The sequence below is a fragment of the Stenella coeruleoalba genome, assembly GCF_951394435.1.
Source record: "Stenella coeruleoalba genome assembly, chromosome: 7".
NCBI classification, from domain to species: domain Eukaryota; kingdom Metazoa; phylum Chordata; class Mammalia; order Artiodactyla; family Delphinidae; genus Stenella; species Stenella coeruleoalba.
In genome coordinates, this window is record NC_137153.1 from 32,697,095 (window position 1) to 32,721,612 (window position 24,518).

At 38.9% G+C, this 24,518-nt stretch overlaps 1 protein-coding gene across 9 annotated transcripts in view; it reads left to right on the top strand.

The window, feature by feature from the left end:
- Window positions 1-24,518, top strand: part of LOC307188489 (uncharacterized protein) — a 118,699-nt gene that overhangs the window by 62,517 nt on the left and 31,664 nt on the right. For 5 of the 9 annotated variants that reach the window (XM_079925646.1, XM_079925652.1, XM_079925650.1 and 2 more), the window contains 2 exons: window positions 10,896-11,422; window positions 13,072-13,171. In XM_079925646.1, the coding sequence (XP_079781772.1) occupies window positions 11,225-11,422; window positions 13,072-13,171 (298 nt within the window). In that variant the 5' untranslated portion in view covers window positions 10,896-11,224. Of the gene's footprint in view, window positions 1-4,878; window positions 4,893-10,895; window positions 11,423-13,071; window positions 13,172-24,518 lie in introns of those variants that run through there. The other 4 variants (XM_079925649.1, XM_079925648.1, XM_079925647.1 and 1 more) reach the window with 4 other exon arrangements.

Below are 24,518 nucleotides of genomic sequence, written 5' to 3' on the forward strand. Positions count from 1 at the left end.
GCAGTGGCCTGTTTGAAAATACTGACTACATGGGGTACAGTGGGATACTCTGAAGGCACCTTACAGAGGTAGATAATATCTCTCCCAGGGCATCAACGCTAAAAGTGAGAAGCATTTTGATTTCTCATCAAGAAAGAAATGTTCTATGATGTTAATGGTTCTTAACTTTTGGTGATCCATTGAAATCTCCTGGGGAGCTTTTGATAATCTTAAAGCCCAGCCTGTAATTTATACCAATTAAATATGAATTTCTGGGGGTTGGACTGAGGCATTGGTATATTTTAAGGTTTGCAGAATGTAATGGTTAATTTTAAGTGTCAACTCTCAACTATATCCTGAGATACACAGATATTTTGCTAAACATTATTTCTGGGTGGGTCTGTGAGGGTGTTCCCAGATGAGATTAGCATTTGAATTGGTAGATGGAGTAAAGCAGATTTCCCTCTCCAGTGTAGGTGGGCCTCATCCAATCTCTTGAGGGCCCCAAAAGAATAAAAAGTCAGAGGAAAGGAGAATTTGCTCTCTCTGCCTGAGTGTTTGATCTGATCCCCTGCCCTCTGACTGTGGCTTACGTCAGTTCTGGAAACTACACCCCTGGATTTCCTAGTTTCCAGCTTATATTTAATATACAATATATTTAATATGTTTAATATCAATTACATATGTTAAAGCAATTACATAATATTTATTATATATCTCCTATTGGTTCTGTTTCTCTGGAGTACCCTGACTAATATGGTGCTTCCAATACACTGTAAATATTGAGAACTACTATATATGTTAAAATACTATGGCTAAGGTATTACAAAAGTGGATGCCCTGACAGTGCAGTTCTGCTTCTTAACTGGGCAACTCAATGAGGATAAGTAGCAATGTAAATTATTTTTTTCATTTTAAATGGTGGCCAGTCATATATATATAAACACTTTGAGAGGCTATAAGACACTAATTAAAAGAACTTATAGGATATAAGCACTAAAACCACATCGACTCGCCACTCAGTAGAAGGAATTCTAGGCCCAAGATATAGAAACCTCCATACCTGAATCATTGGAAAAGATGTAGAAAAGACTCTAAAACGATTGAAATTTTCAGAGATCCCTTGTGACCCTTTTGGAGGTCATGATATCAGGACTCACTGTCCCCTGAGTCTTGTTTTGTAATACAGAGAGGGACCCACAGTTACATAGTAAATTGACACCTGAGACTTGGTTTTTTTTTCAGCTAGAAGTGGAAAGGAGAAATATCTTTCACTGAAGCAGAGAGTAGAGGTATAAGTGGGGAAGACAAGGTAAAGAAAGAGAAAAGAAAATAATCCATTTAGAGAAGACTTGCTCTTGGGGCAAGCCCTGGACATATAGTCATTTATATATCCTATTTCAGGATACATTGCATGCTTTACTGTAAGTAAGCATTTAATGATTTGTCTTCCACATACTTTGCTTCATTAAAGAGATTCACTTCTGCTGGCATTTTGTTTCATGGGATCCCAGGCCCTTAGCATAGTCCCTTAGTAAAGTATCTGTGGAATGAATCAGTCAATATGTCCTCAAACTCAGTACCCTTCTCAAATCAGTTACCTGCTTTATACCATAACTGAGATTATATTATCATAGTGTTAGGACTCAAAGGGAAATACGATCTCGATTTTAGAAGTTGACGTCATCTGTTTTATCACCTCATCCAATGTAAGAATTCATGCTATAAAAGTACTAGTAATCTGGCCTCTGTTTGAGCACTCCTCGTATCTTGAATGCTCTACTTGGTGAGTTAAGTCATCCAGCATACGAACAGCTATAATTTCTACAAAGTACTTCCTTATAGTTGCCTTCCTGAAGCATGTCACCCATTGGTCTTAGCTTGACCTGATGGCACTACAGAGAAAAATATTTGAGTTTCAAATACCCATGTTTGCACTTCACATCTTTGTAGTCCATTATCACACAACTGAAGTCTACTTTTCTTCAGGAAAACATCTAATGTTTTTTCCTAAAAATCCTGTGAAAGTATGTCTAGGCCCTTGCCCATCTTGTTTATTGATGTTTGTACTTGCTTTTGTTTTCTAAAATACTCCCAAAAAGGCAATGCTCAGAACTGGATCTAGTGCTTCTGACATGGTCCTTTTGAGACAGAATGAGACAACATATGCAAAAAAGGAAATCTATATTTCTATTAAGTATAATTGTCTAATTCTTATATCATAAAATCTTCATGTGTTTGTTTCAAAAATAAAAATACAGAATAGTATAAATATACAATATTTTATATAATAGAATATAGATATAGAGTAGTATGGAAAAAACCCCCTGAAGTCATTCAAAATAACCCATTACCCAAAGAAAAGTACTTTCAGATCCATTCATCTCTGCTTTTTATCTCCCTATATTGTGTGTATGTTCATTTGTGTGAACATCACACAAACATACTAATATATACACATAGTTTAACGTAAATAAAAACATAATGTTTTAAACCCGTTTTAAAATTTAATGTAAGCATTGGACATTATTACATAGTTATAAATTTAATTCTGCATCAAAGTTTGCAAACTCTTGGCTGACTAGTTAAATTCAGCCCGTAGACATTTTATTTCCCACCCCCCAGTCCCACCCCCGGGCCTGCACAACATCTGAAAAGCCTAGGCATGTTGCAGCTTCTCCTGAAAAGTGGACAGTCTGGTGATACTTGGTGTGCAGCCTTACCTGGATGTGGGGGAGGTTGAAGCACAGGTACATCTGATGCCCTGGGAGGTGTTCTCCAACGAGAGCTTCATCGTCAGCGTTTCCTGTTTGATGCAAACAGCCTGCCAGAAGAGCCCCTCCTGGGTGAATTTGTGTTCCCGGAACATGATCATTTTAATAGCTGTAGCTCTAGGCAGTGGTTGTATACCACCATTCATTTCATAAATCCCCTTTCGGTAGACCTTAATGTTGGTTCCTTGTTTCTCCTATTATAAATAGTGTTGCAGCAAATATCTTTTTCACCCAGTTGCTTGATAGTCTTATGATGAGCTCCCAGACTAGATGTGGAATTGTGTGGCCAAAGTAGACTTCGAGGTCTCAGAACTTGTTTTAGTCTTTTAAACATCACGAGAACCACAAAAACAGCCTTTATTTTTCACTTGCACTCTGTTAAGCAAACACGTGACCACTCTATATGTAAAAACAATTTTAAAAAATAGAGTTGTTCAAAGATACATAGTAATTAAATTAATATTTTATGGTAGAAAAATTATAAAATACAGAAAAATGTAAAGGAAAAATATAAATACACTTGCAGAACTCTGAGATAAATATTATCTTTTCCATTTTTGCACTTTCCCACTTATATATGCATATATATTTATATAAACATATATATTTACATATATTTTATACATACATTATTTAATAAGGATAAGATATACTGTTTATATAATTTTTATTTCTAGTACCTTTTCACCTAATGTTATCATGACAATTTCCCACATGATCTAATATTCCTCATTTAGAAAATTTAAAAATTATTTAATATTTCAACATATGATATCACTTATTTAAACAATACCCTATTGTTGGAAACAAATTATTTCCAAGTTTTTCTTTTTTACAAATAGTATTCCAGTTAATGCCATGGTACCTAGATTTCTGTGAAATCCTTAGAATAAATTTCTACACATGTACTCACTAGGTCAAATATCCAACTCGTGCAGACAATTTTTTAAAAATCTATATTCAGACCTTTACATTCACAACTATATTAAGTATATTGATTTCATTTGTTTTGCTCTTTTGTTTTCACCCTGTTGATAGATAGGTAGGCAGATAGAGAGAGAGACAGGCATTTTCTTTTCATTTAATACGTCTCTCATTGATCTTGTTGCCTCATGTCTCTGCCTCTTCTAAATATTTTTGCACAGTTTTGGCGTTAACTGGGTGTTTTGCCAAAAAGTCAGTTCAGTGTTCCTCAGATAGTTGTTCAATACTGCCCACCTCTTCAGGTGCTGAAAAAGGAAATTCTAATGATTTGTTAACACTTGTTAATATAGATAAGATTAAGGCCCCAATTTTCTTATGAAAGCTTACTACTTGGGGCTGGTTTCACAGAAATATCATAACAGTATATGCAGTCAAGTTGCACTGATATTCCATATGAGGAAAGAAAATCTGTGAAAGGATTTAAATATGAAAATAATTATGTAAATGATAAGTATTATTTATTATTAAGTATAATTAGAAGTTGTCAAGCAGATCCTTTTCTCCCAAAGAGCCACAAATCTTTCAAAATGAATGCTTGCAATTAATAATATTTAGATAGGGGAAAAATGAGTTTTTCTCAGCTTTTCCATCATAGCCTAGATACTGCCAGGCAAACAACTTGATAGAACCAGTGGAAGCTTAAACAGGTGATAATCTCCTCTTGCTCTCCAATTTATCACTAAATGGCTTTTCTGTGGATTGCAATCATTGAAAGGTTGTAATTGTAGCCTTCTGCTATATTTACCATTAGAAAATTTCTTTTTACATGGAGCGTGCTGTTCTAATAAGCAGTGGGTTTTTCACAAACTGGTTTATCATTCACAATGATTAGGTTCCCCCTTATTTGAACTGGTGCATAAAATGCCACTTATGTTTTTTTTTAAACTTAATTTTATTTATTATTTTATGCAGCAGGTTCTCATTAGTTATCCATTTTATACATATTAGTGTATATATGTCAATCCCAATCTCCCAATTCATCCCACCACCACCCTCCCCTCGCCACTTTCCCCCCTTGGTGTCCATACATTTGTTCTCTACATCTGTGTTCTCTACATCATGTTTTTAAATGATTTTTTCTCTTTGCCTTTCCTGTTAGTGTAACCGGAGGTGGGGTCTAGCTGCTCGCCGCTCAAAAGCAAGTAAAGAGGCAAGGTTGGTGGAAAGGAAAGTTTACTTCGTTTTGGGTGCCGGCGACTAGGCGGTGTGGGAGGGAGGACGCCTGTCGGAAGGCCAGCTCCCCGCACCCACCCAATGAGGGGGCAAGAGCTTTTATAGACGGAGGGAGGGGGGCTACACGCAGAAACAGCACAGTCAGCTCTGACCGTCATCTTGAAATTGGTCATCGGTGGTCTGACCAGTGTCATCTTGATTGTTTTAAGTACAGTTAAGTCTTCAGTTCCAGGGTCGGTTCGTTCTCATTTCTTTGAGGCCAGTTCTCAGAATTGTGAATTGTGGCAGCTTATGTCATGCCTACAGTCTGGTCATCATGTACTTGACTTCTTCACCTAGTGGGGTTTCACACAGCTCACAGGATATGGCTCAGAATATTATCTATAGCCATTGAGGAGGAACTAAAGGTCCTTAACTTTGCTTACTGATAAATTATTATTTTGTCCTGTTTGACTGCTTTTATTTTTTGCTTCTGCATTTTCTCACTTCTCTGATTAAACTTAATTTTGGGCTAAAGTTTTTCCACAGACAAAAAGCAGGCAGAGGACATGGTTAGGGGAAAGGATCATAGGGTCCTGCTCTGTCTCATTAGGAGTCTCATTTAGGTGCATAGTTAATGTCTGCATCGCTTGGCCTCTGCTAGAAGAGGAGTGAGGTGCACAGGACGCCCACGGCCTGCTCAGAAAGCCTACAAACATTGGAAAGGGATGGCGGTATCTGCCACACTGTCAACCTGTTCTACTCGGTGTGCTACTGCTGTTACAGCACATGCTGAGCTGTCAATAAAAATCAGTCAAAGCATTCTGTGTAGCGTAGGGAGGTGTGGGAAAAGGGGTCATTCCAGTTGCATAAAGATGATGCATCTGTTTGGCAAGAGGGCCCATATTCATGTTTAATCATGTATGGAGCCTCTGTCCTCCTTCCTGGTCCCCGTTACTCATCTGTTCAGGTCTCCCTGCCTCCCTGACCGCCTCCCCCATCTTCTCAGCTGCTCATCTCTGTACTTGATTCAGAGTATCTATGAGAGTCGGCCCTGAGCTGCAGGGCCTGACCTCTGCAAAAATGGATTGGTCTGTCGTGAGCCGCACAAAACAAAACGAAAATCAGGAAACGAGTGAAAGCATCTGTGAGCTAAAGTGGAATAATTATACCTCGGTACCCTGTTTATAAAGATATATAGCAGACTTCCTGCCATATTATCACCCAGTAAGTGTACTTTTTTTTTTTCCTTTTAGTGAAGAGAGAATGCTTTTATGTCAATCTATTCATGCTTAAGACTCACAGTGCCTATTGTCTATAACTGGGAGATACAACTCGGGAAGGATATAGATGGAGTATTTGGCTTCAATAAAGTGGGTGGAGCAGGAAATGGGCCCTACACCTGGCCCTGTCTACAACGAGTGACTTGTTAAAAATGAGCATCTATACCAGGAAAAATTAATCAGCATATGTAACCATAAGGAAGGTGGAAAGTGCTGATCACATACATTGCTCAGGTGCTGTCAGAGAGATTCCGGGGCTGATGGAGGCTATACAAGCCCTAGCATCAGATGGGAACAACTCTCTCCCCCACAAGCTAGCCCGCTTTCCCCCTTCCTAAAGGCAGGCCCTTACAAATGTGGTGTCTGGGGTGGTCCTCTAATTTTCCCTAATCTGTGTGCGGCTGTGGAATGAGATAGAGCTAACGTGCAAACAAAGGGTAGTGAAAATGACATGAGCTCTGGACTGAGACAGAACTGCATCCAGATCCCATCCCTATCATTGATTTAGTTACGTAAATTAAACAAGTTCCTTAAATTCTCTGAACTGCAGTTGCCTTGTCTGTGAGGTAGGAATCAGGTCAGTCTTTACTGGGTTATTGTATGCATTATAAATAATATATATAAAAGGCCTAGCACGGCATTGACATAAAACAGACACTCAAAGTGGTAACTATTACTATAACTCAGGAAAACTACTCTGCCCAACATAGGCAGTTCTAAAGTGAAACAATATATAATAAAATCTTATTCAGAAGAACTTACAAGTAGGCAGTGGATTGGGTAGCTATATCCTATGGCTAGGTCTCAGTGCATCAATTCATATCCAAGGAGATTCTCAACATGTAGTAGATGCAACGTATTTCCAATTAATATCATCATAAGAACTAAACCTCTGTATTTCTTTGGTTTCTAAGAAATTTTCAACCTTAATAATATGTTAGAGTACTTCTGGGTTTAGCTCTTACTAAATTATAAATGCTATCATTTTATACCTAAGATGCATGGTTCACTCAGTGCAGGTGGGGGAAAACTGAATGTTTTAGACTGGCTAACTCTGGCTTGCTGAAGTTCTGGTACACGGGCTAAGTGGTGAAGTCAGTAAAGCTGATGAGGTTTCATTTCTGAATGTACTAGGACTAGGTCAAGATGCTAGTTTCCAACTGCATATATCCTTTCTGATGATGATCTTTTTTTTTTTTTTTTTTTTGCTTGAGTGTAAAGATATTCTTTTCTCTGTATTTTTGAGAAAATATTAGCTTGGCTGTCCCAAGCTAACATATGACGTTATGTTAGCTAAAAACTATGACGTTATGAAAGAGTGACTTCAATGACTACAGTGCTTCCCACTTGGTAATTTCTCTCACCCTCAGGAGTAGCCTCAAATGCTAGCTCCCATCAATTACTGGATGCCCCATATTTTCCCAGCATCATTATAATCACTCCTATCAGTTCAGCACCTGTAATGAGCCAGGCTGCTTATCCATTTACAACCTTCACTGCTTTATATATATTAGCTCAGTTTGCTACCTCTTGTCCCCCTCAAGCCAATATCAAATGTTTATTAATTAGGTAAAAATGGTATTAACCGCTTACATCAGGAAGGGCAAAAGGGTATCATCTTGAGCGCCCATTTTGAATGAGTGGTAATGGTTGGCAGAAGCACTGAATTAAGAAACAAATTTAAGCTCTGTCCAGCCTTAGCGGGGAAGAATGCCGTGATTGATTAGCAATGTCTGCCTTGGTTAAAAGAAAAAAGAATAGAAATAGGTCGAGTGACTTGCAGGACGGAAAGGATGGGGATTCTCGGGCTCAATTTCCTTGCTGTTTATAAGCTTCTTAGAAGACACAGGTAATGTTTCAACTTTCCATCATGTTGCCACAGTGTTCATTTCCAAATCATTTATTTCTTCACTCCTCCATTTATTCCTGCTGAGTTCTCCTGGACTCAGAAACTTCACCCACTCTATTCCCTTATGTTGAGCCTCACATACTTCCAAGTGGCTTCCAAGTGGCCTCCAAGGGTGGCCTTGTCCTGTTTATCCCGAGAAATTCCCCCAGGTTAATATGTGTCGCAACGTCTTTCTCTTTTATACTACAGAACTTGTATGAATTTGTAATTATTTGTTAGAATGTTTTCTTGTTAATTTACTGTTTCCCTCACTGAACTCTAAATTCCATGAGCCCAAGAACCGCATCTCTCTTTTTGACAAGCCACCTTATTTATACCCGGCACACACATCTGGGAAAGAGTAGACATTTAATAAATATTTGTTGAAACAGCAAATCCACTAAACTTTGGAGATTCAAACTTAATAAAACCTGGATCCTGGCTTCACAGAACTCATACTGTAGTGAAGCAGAAAGTTGATTAAGTAAATGATTATGATGCAATGTGATAAAAGAAACATAGACGTAAGGAAATATCACTGCCTGCCTGGATCAGGGGGCAGGTGTTGGGGACGCATTCTAAAAGTGATGTCAAGATTGAAGAGTAAGGAGTAAAAATGGACCTTTTAAGAAAAATCAAGCGCTGCAACTTGTGCGATTTGAATTTGATATGTTCCACCATTAAAGTTTTTTTTTAAATCAAGCAGGGTATATTAACATGCATCTGTAGTATTGCCCTAAAAGCATTTTAAAAGAAACATGGATGTCTTACCTACAGAGGCACACAATTAGGCTTTTCCCTCAAGGTATTCTTAGTGTTAACCCTTTATATTGCTTTTTACTTGATGTACCCACTAATTGTTCTGATCCAGTGGCCTTGATGAAATTTTTGGTCATTTGCAAAAGTGTCAGTGGGGATTATGTGAGCACGAGTCTTTCAGAATTTTAAGTAGAAAATGGCTCAGGCATCTCCTACAGTTAGGGTACGTGTGGTTACAGTAGAATAATTTAGAGAAGTGAAATTGGGTTTGTCTCTTTAGGTTTAAATATATGACTTGGGGATAATAAAGGAAAATCATTACTAGCACAACAAGGGATATTTAAAATAAAAGATGGTTTTAGGTACACCACTAACTTTCTTACAGCGTCAATGATAAATGGTTAGGTATTATATTGATGGTAGCAGGCGGTAACATGTCCGTTTGTAGTTGAAGCTTTTTTTAAAGCTTATTTTTATTTTTTTTTAACATCTTTATTGGAATATAATTGCTTTACAATGGTGTGTTAGTTTCTGCTTTATAACAAAGTGAATCAGCTATACACATACATATATCCCCATATCTCCTCCCTCTTGCGTCTTCCTCCCTCCCACCCTCCCTATCCCACCCCTCTAAGTGGTCACAAAGCGCCGAGCTGATCTTCCTGTGCTATGCAGCTGCTTCCCACTAGCTAGCTATTTTACATTTGGTAGTGTATATATGTCCATGCCACTCTCTCACTGTGTCCCAGCTTACCCTTCCCCCTCCCCGTGTCCTCAAGTCCATTCTCTACATCTGCGTCTTTATTCCTGTCCTGCCCCTAGGTTCTTCAGAGCCTTTTTTTTTTTTTTTTAGATTCCATATATATGTGTTAGCATACAGTATTTGTTTTTCTCTTTCTGACTTACTTCACTCTGTATGACAGACTCTAGGTCCATCCACCTCACTACAAATAACGTAATTTCATTTCTTTTTATGGCTGAGTAATATTCCATTGCATATATGTGCCACATCTTTATCCATTTATCCGTCGGTGGACACTTAGGTTGCTAGTTGAAGCTTTTTTGTACAAATAAGCTGGAGGGGGTTTTTTTTGGCTCGATTATATATTTATTCTTTTATAAGGCAGAGAGGAAGAAAGGGAGGGATAGACTAAGAAAGTATGGAGCAAAACATTTCCTTAAATCACATTTAAAATAAGGTAGAGTGTAGTAAAATACAGGAAGGTAGACTGAAAGGCAACAGTAAATTTTTTTTAAAGAACTCTTATAGTTATATTACATCACTTGACAGAGCTGTAGTGCTTTGCGTAGGCCTTTAAAACTTCCCCCAAACATGTTCATTCACCTTGATTCAGTCATGTGCACAGAAGTTCCTTGTTGGGTTGGTAAAGCAGAATCATATCCAGGCTCTAGCGAGATCCAAACACTATTGCAGTTCTGTACAAACCTGTGTGGTATGTACAGATAGAAACAATAATATGTAAACCTGTTCCCCTTTGGTACATTGATCATTTCCTAAACTTATTTCACCTGTACCCACCACCCCTCACCCCCCACACACACAAAGCACTAATACCCCTGTAAGATATATTAAATGTGTTGATTTGGATAACTAGAATTTGATCGACAGAATTCCTCCAGCAAGAGGGAGTTTTAGGTAGAATGGAAGAGAAACTCATGGAAACGCTTGAATGGTCCTTTCCTTGATTCCACAAAATGAGTAAGACTGATCGAGTCCCTTTAATATGCAGCATCCATATTGCATTTGTTCTTACATTTTATGCTGCAATTAAATACAGAGTAAAAGTTATTGAGTGAATATTAAGTTTATTGGGTAGCTGAGTTGATAATTGTATTTTATTTTTGTGCATTGGAAATCTATGTACATTTATATTGTAGGAATATGGCAATGCTCCAAGAAAAATGAGAAATTCACTGGTAATTTCCCACCCAAAGAGAGCCATTGTTAACGTTTTAATATTATACTCTTTGTGTCAGTTTGTTTTTTAGTCAAAAATGGCATCTTATTGCTTGAATTTGCATTTCACTGATTATGTGATAAAAACTCCTTTTTAGGGCTTCCCTGGTGGCGCAGTGGTTGAGAGTCTGCCTGCCGATGCAGGGGACGCGGATTCGTGCCCCGGTCCGGGAAGATCCCACATGCCGCGGAGCGGCTGGGCCCGCGAGCCATGGCCGCTGAGCCTGCGCGTCCGGAGCCTGTGCTCCGCAACGGGATTAATTTTTCTTAAGGTAACGTTGGTTACCGCCTCTCAGCTCGAAATTCACTCTTTTGTTACTTGCTCTGTGCAAAGTGCTATGGGTCCTTTTAATAGTTTTTCCTTGACCAGCTCGTGTGATGTTAGGCTTTCCTAATTGATGGCACCTGAGGAAGGTGTTGCTTCGTGATGCCCCGGTGCTTGCTGGGAAGGCTCTTGGTGGCGTCTTCAGCACCCACTCACTCCTGCAGCTCCGGGGGCGTCGTCAGCCCGGCTCCCGGGGCTCACAGTTTCTCCGGTAGTCGGCTTCAGCAGTGCGTAGAGAGAGCAGTGGACGACAGCTTCCGTCAGCATCTTCTATCAAGCAGTTTTGGAGTAGCACCTCAGGTGAGAAATCTCCCCGTGCATAGTTTTACTGGAACCCTAGAATGTGGATTTCCAGCAACTTACAGAGGGCATATTTCCAGAAAGTTCCACCATGAGACATCACAGCAGCTTCTTTACCATCCAGTGAGCCACAGTCATGCTCTTTTCAACCGGGTCTGGACCTCGGTCCTGTGGGCAGGGAGGAGGAGGTCTTCTTTTCAACTGGAGGGTTAGCGGCTCTCCTTATTTCTGCTAACTGTGTGTTTTGGCGTTCTCTTTACTTGTCGCTGGCCATTCCTTCCTTACTCTAATCCTCTTTCATAATTAATAGTTTTTTCATTACACTTTCCGTGCTCAAATTACTGTTTGTTTTTCTTCTGGTTGGACCCAGAATAATAACTAAATAATCTAATATTAGTGTGTTATTGTTTTATTTTAAAACCCATTTTTCACATTTTTTTGTTTCTACATCATTATTTTAATGGTTTCATAGTAGTCCATGTAGTAGTAAATACTTCATGCCTATTGTTATACAGTTTATAATATATGTTTTCATTTTCACAATTGTAGACAATGCTTTAGTGAACATCTTGGTACACATCCTTTGCTCCTTCCATAATGATTTTCTTTAATTCTCAGTCATTTGGACATTTTAGTCAGAGGCAAATGATGAACACACCACGTAAAGTGCTTTATATATATCCAGGGGAATACTGAACATATTATTTAGTGCCATAGCAAAACATCAGAAAAAAATGAGGAAATCATGATTTTTATTGTCTTCTGCCAAACTCTCATAGCAAGAATCTGAAAAAATCTCTGGTGAAACACAACTGAAACTAGATTTGAGATTGAGCCATTAAATCCCAGTTATCACCAATCACTTCTGGCTGCTTCTGATTAAACACTTTCTTTGTGTTTACGATTGGGGAATCCACCTCATGAAAAGAATGGCAAATGGGAAAGAAGTAAATGATTCAGAATATCTTGGTCGTTCCTGGGAGAGAGTGCTCTGACAAAGCAAACGGTTTACCTGAATGTCTTAAGCAAACTGAGCTTGGCTGATTTCCTGTGCTTACAGAAAAGAACCGCTGTAGCTTCAGCTGGAAACCCTAAGCCAGTGTGGCTCAGTGGTTGTTTTTTTGACGTGCCTGCATCACAGGTATAAACAATCTGCGATGTTGAGCTAAACATACCTAAACTGCTGAGGATCTTTCGGGTTAATTTAAACCAACAGGGAATGATCCTGACTGGCAACAATAGAAGATTCTCTCCCAGCAGGAAGTGCATGGGGGCATCCCTTCTAGATCAGACATGCTTCAGAGACTGCTTCTGGAAGCGGTCGTCTTAATTGAATGTTTGTGTCTGAATGTTTGTTGCTCACAGATGTTTCTCACCAATACTGTTGAGCCTTTTGGTGGTTTCTAAAAGTGGCTATGTTAATCTCAGAACAAGGAGATACAACATATATGACGTGTAATCACACTATAATGATAAAAATAGACATATGCCATCATTGTTGTCATGGGCATTATCAACAACACAACACAATCACTGTAACTTATTGGGCACCTGTTATGTAGACAACGTGTCTCTTGTCCATGGATTAGTGTAGTTAATCCTCACAAAGCTCTTAAGAAGTAAGTACCAATAATATCCCCATTTTACAGATGAAGACACTGAGGAAGAGAAAAGTTAAGAATTTGCCTATGATCAGTTATCCATCTGTTCAGCCAGTGCACAAATTACACTGCCCAACTCCAAGATCAGGTGAGTACAATGGCCTGAGCACCATGCTTTACTGCTTCCCACATATTTAGGAGCTAAAAGAAATCAAGTAGTGGACCTTAAAGAAAATCTTCCTCTACCTTCATTCAACTCTTTTCGCTTTCATTGTGGTGGAGTCTGTGAGAGACTTAATGTATCATGTAGAATTATCAAGTTAAATGACTGCATTTTTCCCCTTAATTGACCATTTTGAATTGAATTGCTTGGATTTATCAGATTTTTTGTAATGCAGTGTGGTCTACAATAGCTATTACCAGCCTCTTTCCCACCATCACTACACCTGAAAAATAAAACTCACACATATGACATTCTATCATGTGCTTATCCAGAATTAATGCACAAAGCTGCATAAGTAAAAATCTGTGGTTTATGCACAGTTTCTTCCAGGCCAGCTGCTGTGTCTCCCAGTCACCCTAGGGTCTGCAGTTAAGGACCTGCAAGTCTAGAGAAACTGAGAGAGACGTGTTGGCTTGGCCAATAGATTTTGAGCACCTATGAAGTGCAAGGAGCTGGGTCACTGTGGTGGACTTGTCGGGGATTTAAAAATAATCAGACAGCCTAGGAGACAGGCTTTGACACCACTGACAAAAATACACTTCAATTACCAGGCAGTGAGAAAAGGAGGGACGTGGGTAGAGGAACATGTCAGCAGGGTGTGCTGCGTGTGGCCCATCTTCAAGTCTCAGTTGAATCCTACTGTTCAAATGTGGGCCACTTGTGGGAAATTCTGTACCATGAGGGTTTTGCTTAATGTTTAAAAAGTCTTACAAAAAGATGAATAGGAGACGTAGCAGGTGGCAAATCAGAAGGTTGTGTCTTGTAAACAGGGGGAGGTCAATCCAACCTCCAAATCCCAAAATATATCAATATCCCATAATAGAGAATCACTATCAGGGAACTTGCTGTTTGTTTATTAGTGGCAGCATGGCATAAAATCAGGATAATTCAGCGTTTAAAATCCCTACTTTGTTTGAATTTATAACTAGTATAAATACTTCTAAGATTATATACATTTAAATTTTTTCTGCAACAAGTTAGACAGGATCACAAATTCACATGATGCTCAAAAGAACACTCAGAAATATTTAACGAAAACCTTCATTCTAGTGATGAGGAAACTGTAGCTCAAATAAGAAGCAAAAAACCATACTCAAGCAAACAAATCTGTAAAAGAGTTGTAATCAGAAATATCCAGTTGTCCTACCTCCTAATTTTGTGATCCATCTGCTTCACCATCAGTCAAAAAATCTGATTCTTCGAAGAAAGAACTTTGGCTTGGCTTTAGAGAGTAAGATTAAAAAAAAGAAAAAACCAAACACTTAGGCAAAGGAACAAACAGCCAAAATTAAGTAAATCTGGGATTTTTTTTAAACCAGCGTTGTCTGCATTGTTATTTTGGGCTCAGAGCGATAGCTTGATGCCAAATTTAAATGGAAAGCATTATCTACTCCATATTTATAAATCTTTAGATTCTGCGTGTGTCATGAAAAATGTAAGTAAATTTTATAATAGTAAGGTGTGTGGGATTAATTTGTATTCTATGTTGAAAAGCTCCGTGGTAGGCAATTAATTCATGAAACACCAGCGATTGCTGCCTTAAGGGCTACATTGCTAGATAAAATTACAGACCTCAAATCTTATTATTACACTGGTATCTATTTTTTGTGTGGTCTAGGGGAATATATCATCTTAAATTGAATATTTACCTAATCAGTAGGCTAAGGGTATCTTCTGGGTTCTGCCCCCTTCGACTCTAGAACACATTGTCTAGTTGTGAATATTAATATGCTGCTTATATAGGTAGGTACTACTGCTTACTGTTTTCACTTCATGGCACACTTATTAAATGATACTTGTATGCTATACTAGAATAAACTAGAGGGGATCTAAATGGAGCTTGGTAAAAATTGTATAGCCTTTATATTAAACAATGATAAAGTAAAACAACTAATATAAATAAAAATTTAAAATAACAAGCCATAATAAAGTATAAAGTATTGGGAAAGATATCAAATACTTAATTTACATAATTTTCAAGTAATGCTTTTCAGGATTTTTACTGAGAAACTTGTAGTTGCTTCCACAAACATAAGTGTTTTTTGGTTTTTTTGTTTGTTTTGTTTTGTTTACCAGGTCTTATTCTTGAAGTTGTGACTGTAATTCTAATCAATGTTTTAATAACATCTATTTTTGATCGTCACATTAGACAAGAAAATTTTAATCATTTTTACGATCAAAAATTTTCAAGCCAGTGTTTTTCAAAGAATCTAGTTTCTTCTTTCTTTGGCACACAAAAACTCATTGCAGTATCATCTGATGATGTGTATGAGACTGATTTCGTTCCAAGTTGGTGGTTGCTTTTGTAAGGTATGTCCCAATAATGATGGTAGAAGGCACAGACTGTGGTAGAGCCTTCACATCCACTAGGCGGTCATATCATCTTTACATGAAGACAGAGATGGGCAGGTAACCACCTAAACCCACGCTGACAAGGTCTCCTGGGACTCCCGCCCCTGACCTGCTGTATCTTTGCTCTGGATCATTAGTTCTTGTAGCAGTCCTAGCAATCTCTTGTTCACCATGAGCATTGGCATACTCGCCGCTGGCTGTTGCACAAGTTGATGCCCGCTGGTTGAATGGCGAGAGAACTTTGATGGACCCATGGGTGTGGCGTTTCTCACTGTGTCTGCCATCCGAGACCACTTTTGACCTTTTGTCTGACTCTCTCTCTCTCGGGTAACCTTCCTGGGAGACCCTAGAGAGGCTTTGTGGCTGAATGTGAATAGTTGCAGGGTTCTGGGTAACCCAGGCTGTACCAGGCAGCCCCAAGGGTTGAGGGGATCATTATCTCATGTCCCACTTACAAACATTAGATTCAGAACTGTATACCTAAGCAGACTGCTTGGTACCCTCTGATTCAGGTATGTGACTTAAAACAGCCTTGAAGAACTTTGAAAGTCATATAAAAAATGGCAAACTTCTCTATTTTACCCTTTCTTTACCTAGACTAAACCTGCAGCCTCACAGGAGCTGAGAACATATTTATTCTTTATCTTTTACTTAAGACACTCAGCAGGAAGGTAACACACTTTGAATGAAAAAGGACAATTCAAGTTAGGTTGGTGCTTTGCCTAAGCCAGAAAGGTTTAGGGAGAGAAATTGAGGATGAAGAACAAAAGAGACGAGCTTTTTTCTTTTCTTTTTTTTTAACCTCTCATGGTTTGACTTAATTCTATTATTTGAATGATTTTGAATTGATTTGGACACACCCACATTTAAATATAAGTTCCAAAATGCATTCTAAAGTCAAATGGAAAGTAATTTGTGTGGTCTTGTTATGAAAATAATTGTTTTATTCTCTGTATACTCCAGTCTCTTCACTCATTTATTCATACTTGTATTCATCTATTTACACATCATTCATATATTCACAAAATATTTGTTACTGTGGATACTATCCCTGGTATTGATCTAGGTGCTGAGCTGGAAAGGTGAAAAAGTCATTATCATTACCTTGGAGGGTCTCCCAGTCTTGAGGGGAGTCATAGAGGTTAACACATAATTATTGTACAGTTGGACAAGTATCATTATAGTCTTATGAACAGAATATCAGGAGAAAAATATTTTATTTAGTCTTATTATGTATTTGAGTATTCACCTGCCCAAGATGGAAATCTATCTAATAGAGTTTGTGCTTTTAAGGACATAATCCAACACGATATTTTTTATTTGCTGAGATCTTTTCTCCATGAAGTGAATTAGGAGCCCAGGCTTCTTCTGTGTCCTGACTCTATTTCCTAGGGCCTCAAAGCCTTTGGATGTAGTTGGAAGACAGAGGAGAAAAGGGTGTAGAGGCTCTGCTCTTAATCACTCCATCCCAGAAGTGGCATTCATTACCTTTGCTCACATTCCATTGACAGGGTATACATGCAGGAGGTGCTGGGTCCTGCAGCCCTGGCAAGTTAACGTCTAGCAATAGTTTTACACAGACGAAGGCTAGGAGCTCTTTGCTGAATTGCTCACATTCTCTGGACAAAAGTAAGGAAGTCTGTGGCTGTTTATCCCCTTCTCAAATATATGCTTCATTTTTTTCCATCCCTCTAACTCTAATCATGGGCAGCAGTATTTCTTCAATATTTTACCCACTCACACTGTCCAGGGAGGTTTCTTCGGCACAACAAGCAAGGCACACTGGGTTTATTTTTATAGCACATTTCCCACAGTCGTATCAGATAAAATGCATTACATCTCACCAGGTGACTGCTGAGTAATCTCACAACTGTGGCTTCCATGTGAAGGGCAGAGATGATTAGCTTCCAAGGTGTTTGTGGGCCAGAATTGCTCTGCTTCCCTTAACTAGGTAGGTTAGTCCCTGTTCGAGTTCTTTGAGCTTTGTATACTGTTCCCTTGATTCACAGGAAGAAATCATAGACTTAATAGTCTGGTTGTGAGGATTAAATGAGATATTTTATATAAATTGCTAAGCATGGCTTTAGGCACATATAGAAAGCAATCCATAATTGAGGCTCTTGTCATTGCTAATTAAGGATAGGATATTAAGCGAAAATGGAAGTGTCCTTTTTGTGGAGGAGGATGATATACTGAAACATTTAAACGTATTATTTCCTGTAACTGATTTCTAATGAGATTTCAATGTGTGCTTGCTGTCTGATTCCCCAAGAGAATGGATTTTCTCCCTCACTTTATCACATAGATATTGCCTGAATAAGGTCCTAATACCTGTAACTGAATTCACTTTTAGGATTGCACTATCCTTTAAGAGGCAGCAAAATATATTAATAAAGAGTGTTAGTTCTAAACTCAGATTTCAAGTTCTAGCTGGGTTACTTATCAGCTGTGTGACCTTGATCAACCTGTTTCTGAATCTGTGAATGTTAGCCAGTGATACTCCTTTCTAGGGACATTATGCTGGGAATGAGATGATTTATATAAAACACTTAGCAGAGAAGATGGCATAGAGCAAGTACCTAATACATGTTACTTTAAACATGATGATTACACAGAATATTGGGATTGGGGTCAGATGACCTGAGTTTATATCTGTGTTCTGTTGCTTTTAATCTTACTGAGCCTCGGTCTCCTCATCCATAAAATTGGGCTAATAATATTCTCTTCACACAGTTGTTATGGTGATTTTAACGTATGTGAAAGTTCATAGAATATTGCCTAGAACCTGTAAAATATTAAATACGTGTTAAAATTATTTTCTTTTATTTGCGGTATCTGTGGCCCTAGGCAAGTTGATCTGCCTCTCATATTGGTTATGCCTCCTACTTGGCCTGTTATAGTTAACATCAAAAAAAAAAAAACCAGGGTTTCCCTGGTGGCGCAGTGGTTGAGAGTCTGCCTGCCGATGCAGGGGACACGGGTTCGTGCCCCGGTCCGGGAAGATCCCACATGCCGTGGAGCGGCTGGGCCCGTGAGCCATGGCCGCTGAGCCTGTGCGTCCGGAGCCTGTGCTCCGCAATGGGAGAGGCCACGACAGTGAGAGGCCCGCGTACCGCAAAAAAAAAAAAAAAAACCAAGAAAACAAACCCTCAAGCAACTCTAAAAATAGTACTATATCTAACATTATTATTTAAGAAGAGGATGGCATTCTGTTCCTGAAGGATTTGGCCATTGGAATTGTGGAGGAAGACCATCTTGGGATTTGTGTGGTGACATTTCTTAAATGCATGGTATAGCATGGGTTGCTTTCATCACACAGTAGGGAAATACTAATATCTATAATTTTATAATCCCTAACCCACATTAACTTTAAAGCCATTAGTAAAGGCGAATTCTATTTTGATATTTAGTACCCTGCTAGAGTATCTCTCACTACAGAAGTTTAAAATAAGCATTAAAATAAATCCAGAAACAGATAAAACTAGCCTGTGCTGTGGAACACCATACTCCCAGGCAGTCCAATCTGAGGTCCACAGTCAAAAAAGATTTTAATCTATGAACTATGTGTAGTACAGTGGGTGTTGATGGGAGACAATGAGAAATTGACTCCTTTTTACCCTCCCTCTGTCCTGAGGTGGTTTCTATTTCAGGTTCGATCATTACACCATTATAGAGAAGCCCTGCCTATGCTAGTATTTTTCTTAGACTTTGAACAAACTCAGACACCATAAGATTTTTTTTTTTTTAACAAGGAGGGAAACCTGAGAGCTTTCTGTGGTATCTCTCTTGTACTCCTCCTGTTCTCCTATGTGGATGCCCTTCTCTATCTTATATCACTTCCCCAGTTCAAGAATCCTTCAAGAGTAGCCTCAAAGCCCATCTCTTCTTTGCAAAGTTACTTGTTCCATATTGCTTACGTAGATCTCTCTTCTTCCAACCCCCTTGAAACACTGTTCTTATCTTTCAGTTGAGTGTTGAATCACAGAATTTCTATCATATTATTTAAGTATTATTTACGTAGCGCAGGGAGAGGCTAATCCTTGAAATCAGGAAATAATTATATCTTAAATTATAATTTACAGCTCCGTGGCAGTGAACACAGTGGCTAGATAAATAAAAATTTAATTAAAATGGTATGCAATGAGGGCCTTACAAAAATGCCGTTAAGAATAACATCGTTTGCATAAAGCTGAATATCTAAAAACAGCTAGATAACTATCTAACTTTCCATTTGTATGTATAGATAAAGCACAAGGATTTGCCCATTAGGATTTTATTTTCCATGGTAGGTCATTTCAGATGCTTTAAGTGACCCTACAGGCATCTTTTTAAGATTACCTTTGGACCCTGGTTTTTCATCTTGGGACTGCCGCCCTGTACAATCCTAAAATGTTCCGTAAAGGCTCAATCTTGCTTTTATTTCATGAGCCGTTTCCATTTAGTTAAAATTAAACTCTCAGCTACAGGAATATCTCCCAGGACTCAAAGCTTTCCCTTCTCAGTTAAAGCGTCTAACCTGCTAGCTTCCTGAGGGCAGTGAGCTCAGAGTGAAGCTGAATGACAGTGAAACCCCAAAGTGACGTGACATCGCTTCATTCCAGAATGGGTGTTCCCTGACGGCTGCATCTAACATATGCACAAGATCTCCCTCTCGATTTGCACTTCCAACACCATTCCTAAAATGTAAGCATTGTTCTTTGGTGTCTCATAGGTAGCATAAATTAAATGGGATAGTTTTTATATTGCGTTCCACCTCCACGTAGATTTTTCTTTACTGGTTTCTACATGTGTCTCAAGTTAAAGCATTGTTTCCTAACTATCTCACTCCCTCTCCTGTTTACCCTCCTGTCCCTCACTTGCATATGAGAGCACCGTAAGCAGACACCTTTCCTAGTATCCACCATTGATCCATCCCCTATTGCCCTGTCCTCGTAGGACCTGATTTGATAGGAAAAGGTGTTCATTCTCAGATATTTACCAGCATGAGTGAGACTACCAATGCTTCATCCTCTCATTCACTGTGTTAGGTTTGTAAGAGACACATGGAACAAAAGGGGCTTAGTCTCTTTTGGCGCCCAGCTGGAAATCCACAGGGAGAGAAGGAGCAAACAGGTATGCTGCTAATTATCAAACAGGTTGTTATGATGGGACATAGAACAGGGAATGAGAGCTCACCTGGTTGGAAGCAGGTGATCAGGGGGTTGACTTTTTAATAACTTTATTGAGGTACAATTTACACACAATACATTGTTCATATTTAAAGTATACTAAATACTGTGAGTTTTAATATATGCGTAGACCCACAAACCCATCATCCCAATCAAAATACCAAATATGTTATAATTCCCAGTGTTTTCTTGTGCAGCATTCTTCTCTCTGTGCTTTACTCACTATATATTAGTTTACATTTTCTAGAATTTTATAAAAATGGCATTATGCTTTTTTTCTTGGTCTGGGTTATTTTACTCAGCATAATGATTTTGAGATTCATTCATGTCGTTGAACATATCAATAGCTTACTCCATTTATTCACTTACTTATTTATGGCTGAATAGTGTTCCACTACAAGAATATACCACAATTTAACTTTGCACTCCCTGATGGGCATTTGGGTTGTTTCCAGTCTTGTCTTTTATAACTAAATCTGTTAGGAATATTTGTCTACAAGTCTTTGTGTGGATGATATACTTTCATTTCTTTCCTCTTGGTAAAAATTTAGAAGTGGCCTTGCTGGGACATACTATCAGGACTTTTGACTGATGGAACAGCAGAAGAGGTTGGAGTACACACAGTAATGGGCACCTTTTGGTCCCTTCCCAGGGGATAAGTATATACTTCAAAGGTACCTCAAATTTGCCAAGTTTTGAGTCTCAGTTCTCGACCTTCTTTTTCAAGTGTGGTCCCTTGTCAGTATTCCTTTGTTCAGTACTGTGAAGTTGGGCAACACAAAGTCAGCCTTGACACCTACCTCTCTTTCATTCCCTTTATTCTATTGGTCTTCAAGTCCTACCGTTTTTCCCTCGTGAAAATCCCTACCATTTGTACTGCCCACGCTCTAGTGTGGGTCACTGCAGTCTCCCCCCCTGGACCACTGGGCAGCATGCTCACCGTCCCCCATCCCTTGACTTGTACTCTCCATCCATTATCTGTGGTTAACATAAAATGACCTTTGAAACATGATATACTCAGCATAAGCCTGAGTATATCACTTCACAGATTAAACCTTTAAACAGCCCTTCATAATCCTTGGAGAAAAGCCCAAAATCTTTACCATGGTTTACACAGTCTGCCTATCCGTGTCCCTGCTTAATGTACGTACTCAGCATTACAACTCAGTATTATCCTCCGGTTCCGCCTACAGTGAGCTTTATTCAGGTCATCAACTTTTCCAAGTTCTTTATTACCTCTGGACTTTTACACTTCCAATGTCCCTGCCTTTCTCTTCACTTATTTGTCTGACTCTTACTTAACCAAGTTAAATATCATTGCCCCTAGAAAACTCAGGTCTAGGTAAAATAACTTAAGCCTGATCCTCCATACCAATCTTAAGATATTACAATGGCGAAGATTCTGGTCAGCCTCCCTAATTAAAAGTAGGGCCTAGCTCATCACTTTTGCATTCCTAATACCTAGTACAGCAGCACATCTTGAACATACTAAGTGCTCTAATGCATTTGATCATGAAATAAAAGTCTATGACAGTGATCTAGACTTTATATAACAGATGCCTGACAAATATTTGAAAAGTTGAGATGAATTCAAGAAATGTTTCTCAATAACCAACGTGGATGTCACCAATTTCATACACTAATATCCATGACTTTGCTTATGACAGAAGCCCTCTGGCTGTCATTCAAAATTAATTTTATACTTAGTCTACACAGTCCTAGTAAATTCAGGTATCAAGTTTGTTATACCAGAATATATTAGAAACAGAAAATCCAGTGGTTGAAGAGAAAAATTAATGCAGTTGTGTATAGGCACACACACTGCAGCAAAGAGTGAAGATACTGAAAAACACGGAACTGTAATTCAAAACCTCAGTAGTCTAGGGTCATTTTGTCGAGGGTCATATGATCTGATGCCATCATTTGATTGGAGTGGAGGCAGATTTTGATGTTACTAATTAAGGTGCTGATCTGATGAGGCTACTGATAATCATAGGTACCCTTGATTGTGTTCTGTGTGACAGAAATGGAGCTAAGCTCTCTTTGCATTATCTCATTAAATTCTCATAATGACCCTATAAAATTGGTATTGACTTTATAGAAGAGAAAAGGAAAGTTGAGAGAAGTTAAATATCTTGGCCTTGGCTACCTAGCTTTCAGATATGACTCTAGCCTGCTTAGTCTAAGTAGTCAAGAAAGGATTAAATTATGTTCTTTTACCGTATTTAAAGAAACAACAAAATTGTAAAAGAAGTTCATTGAAAACAGATTTTTTTCTTTAAATTTTGGATTCTCCAGGGGGATGTTTGAGTTATCTAAAATAATAAGGTAGGAACATTATTTCCCAATCATGCCAAATAAATGAAGTTTTCCTGTAAATGCGTTCCCGTGATTACATTACACTTCATGATTATCTGTAAAATTACGAAAAGACTCTAGCGAACAGTGCTTCCTGAAAAGTGGCAATAGCATGATGCTAATACTAGACAATGTATTACCCTATACGGGCTCATTAAGGGGCCTGGTTTTCATCTTTAATTGCAAAGAACATATATCCCTGAAATGAGTTTGTAGTCATTTTAATAAGAAGTACCAGAAGTGTGAATAGAATCTATCACCAGATCCACTTAGAACCCATTTATCTTTATGACTATATGTGTTATGGATCATCAGCCCATGATCATACAGACCCCCATCAACACTCATCTTCCTTATGGCAAGTGTAAAATGCAGTGTCTCTACTGGGAGATGAAATTTTTTTCCACACTTGTGAGTGATAGACTCCTATGTTCCTAAACATATTTTACCTCAACTAATTAATTCCAGCACTGCATTAGGTAAACCTCTACTCCCTAGCTCTGTCTTTTAAGGAGTGCTCACCACCAGGTAATGACTCAGGGACAGCCCACCCCCAATCAATTCCTCCTCTCTCCCCAACTTCTTCACATTGTCTGATTCCCGACCTCCACTGTTTTTGATATATTTTACTCTCTTGGATTTAATAAATCGCCACCCCCCCCCCAAATTCTGTTGTCCAAGTCGATATAGACTTCCCCTTCCCTAGCCAGAACCCCACCTCCATTTAGCATTTTGAAAGCCCACCAGTATGGTGTATAACCAGTACTCCCCACCAGTGCAGTCAGCGTGTCTCCATATCTCTGTTTTCACCACTTACCTTCCCCCAGAAGACCAGCAGGATTAATCTCATCATGCTTTTATTCCCATTTTACTCTGTAACTACCAAAAGTCCAAGCATTCAAGATATTTAAATACTAATTTTTATCCCCGTAACCTCTTACATCTCTTGATCTGATCTAATCTCCCGTCTCTTTCCAATCCCTCACTCCCCAAATAGTTTCTGTGTATCCTTTAGAATATATAGTCTGTCATTACCAAAATTCCCAATCTTCAGTATTTTCCTTTAATGTTTCCTTTATCTTCTGACTTGAATAAAAAACTGATTTCCGGCCTTCCCTGGTGGCGCAGTGATTGAGAGTCCACCTGCCGATGCAGGGGACACGGGTTCGTGCCCTGGTCTGGGAAGATCCCACATGCCGCGGAGCGGCTGGGCCCGTGAGCCATGGCCGCTGAGCCTGCGCGTCCGGAGCCTGTGCTCCGCGACGGGAGAGGCCACAACAGTGAGAGGCCCGCGTACCGCAAAAAAAAAAAAAAAAAAAAAAAAACTGACTTCCCCTGATGACACAGCTTTCCTTACTGTCTCCTCAGAGAAGGACAACTCTCTGTTGTAGAGC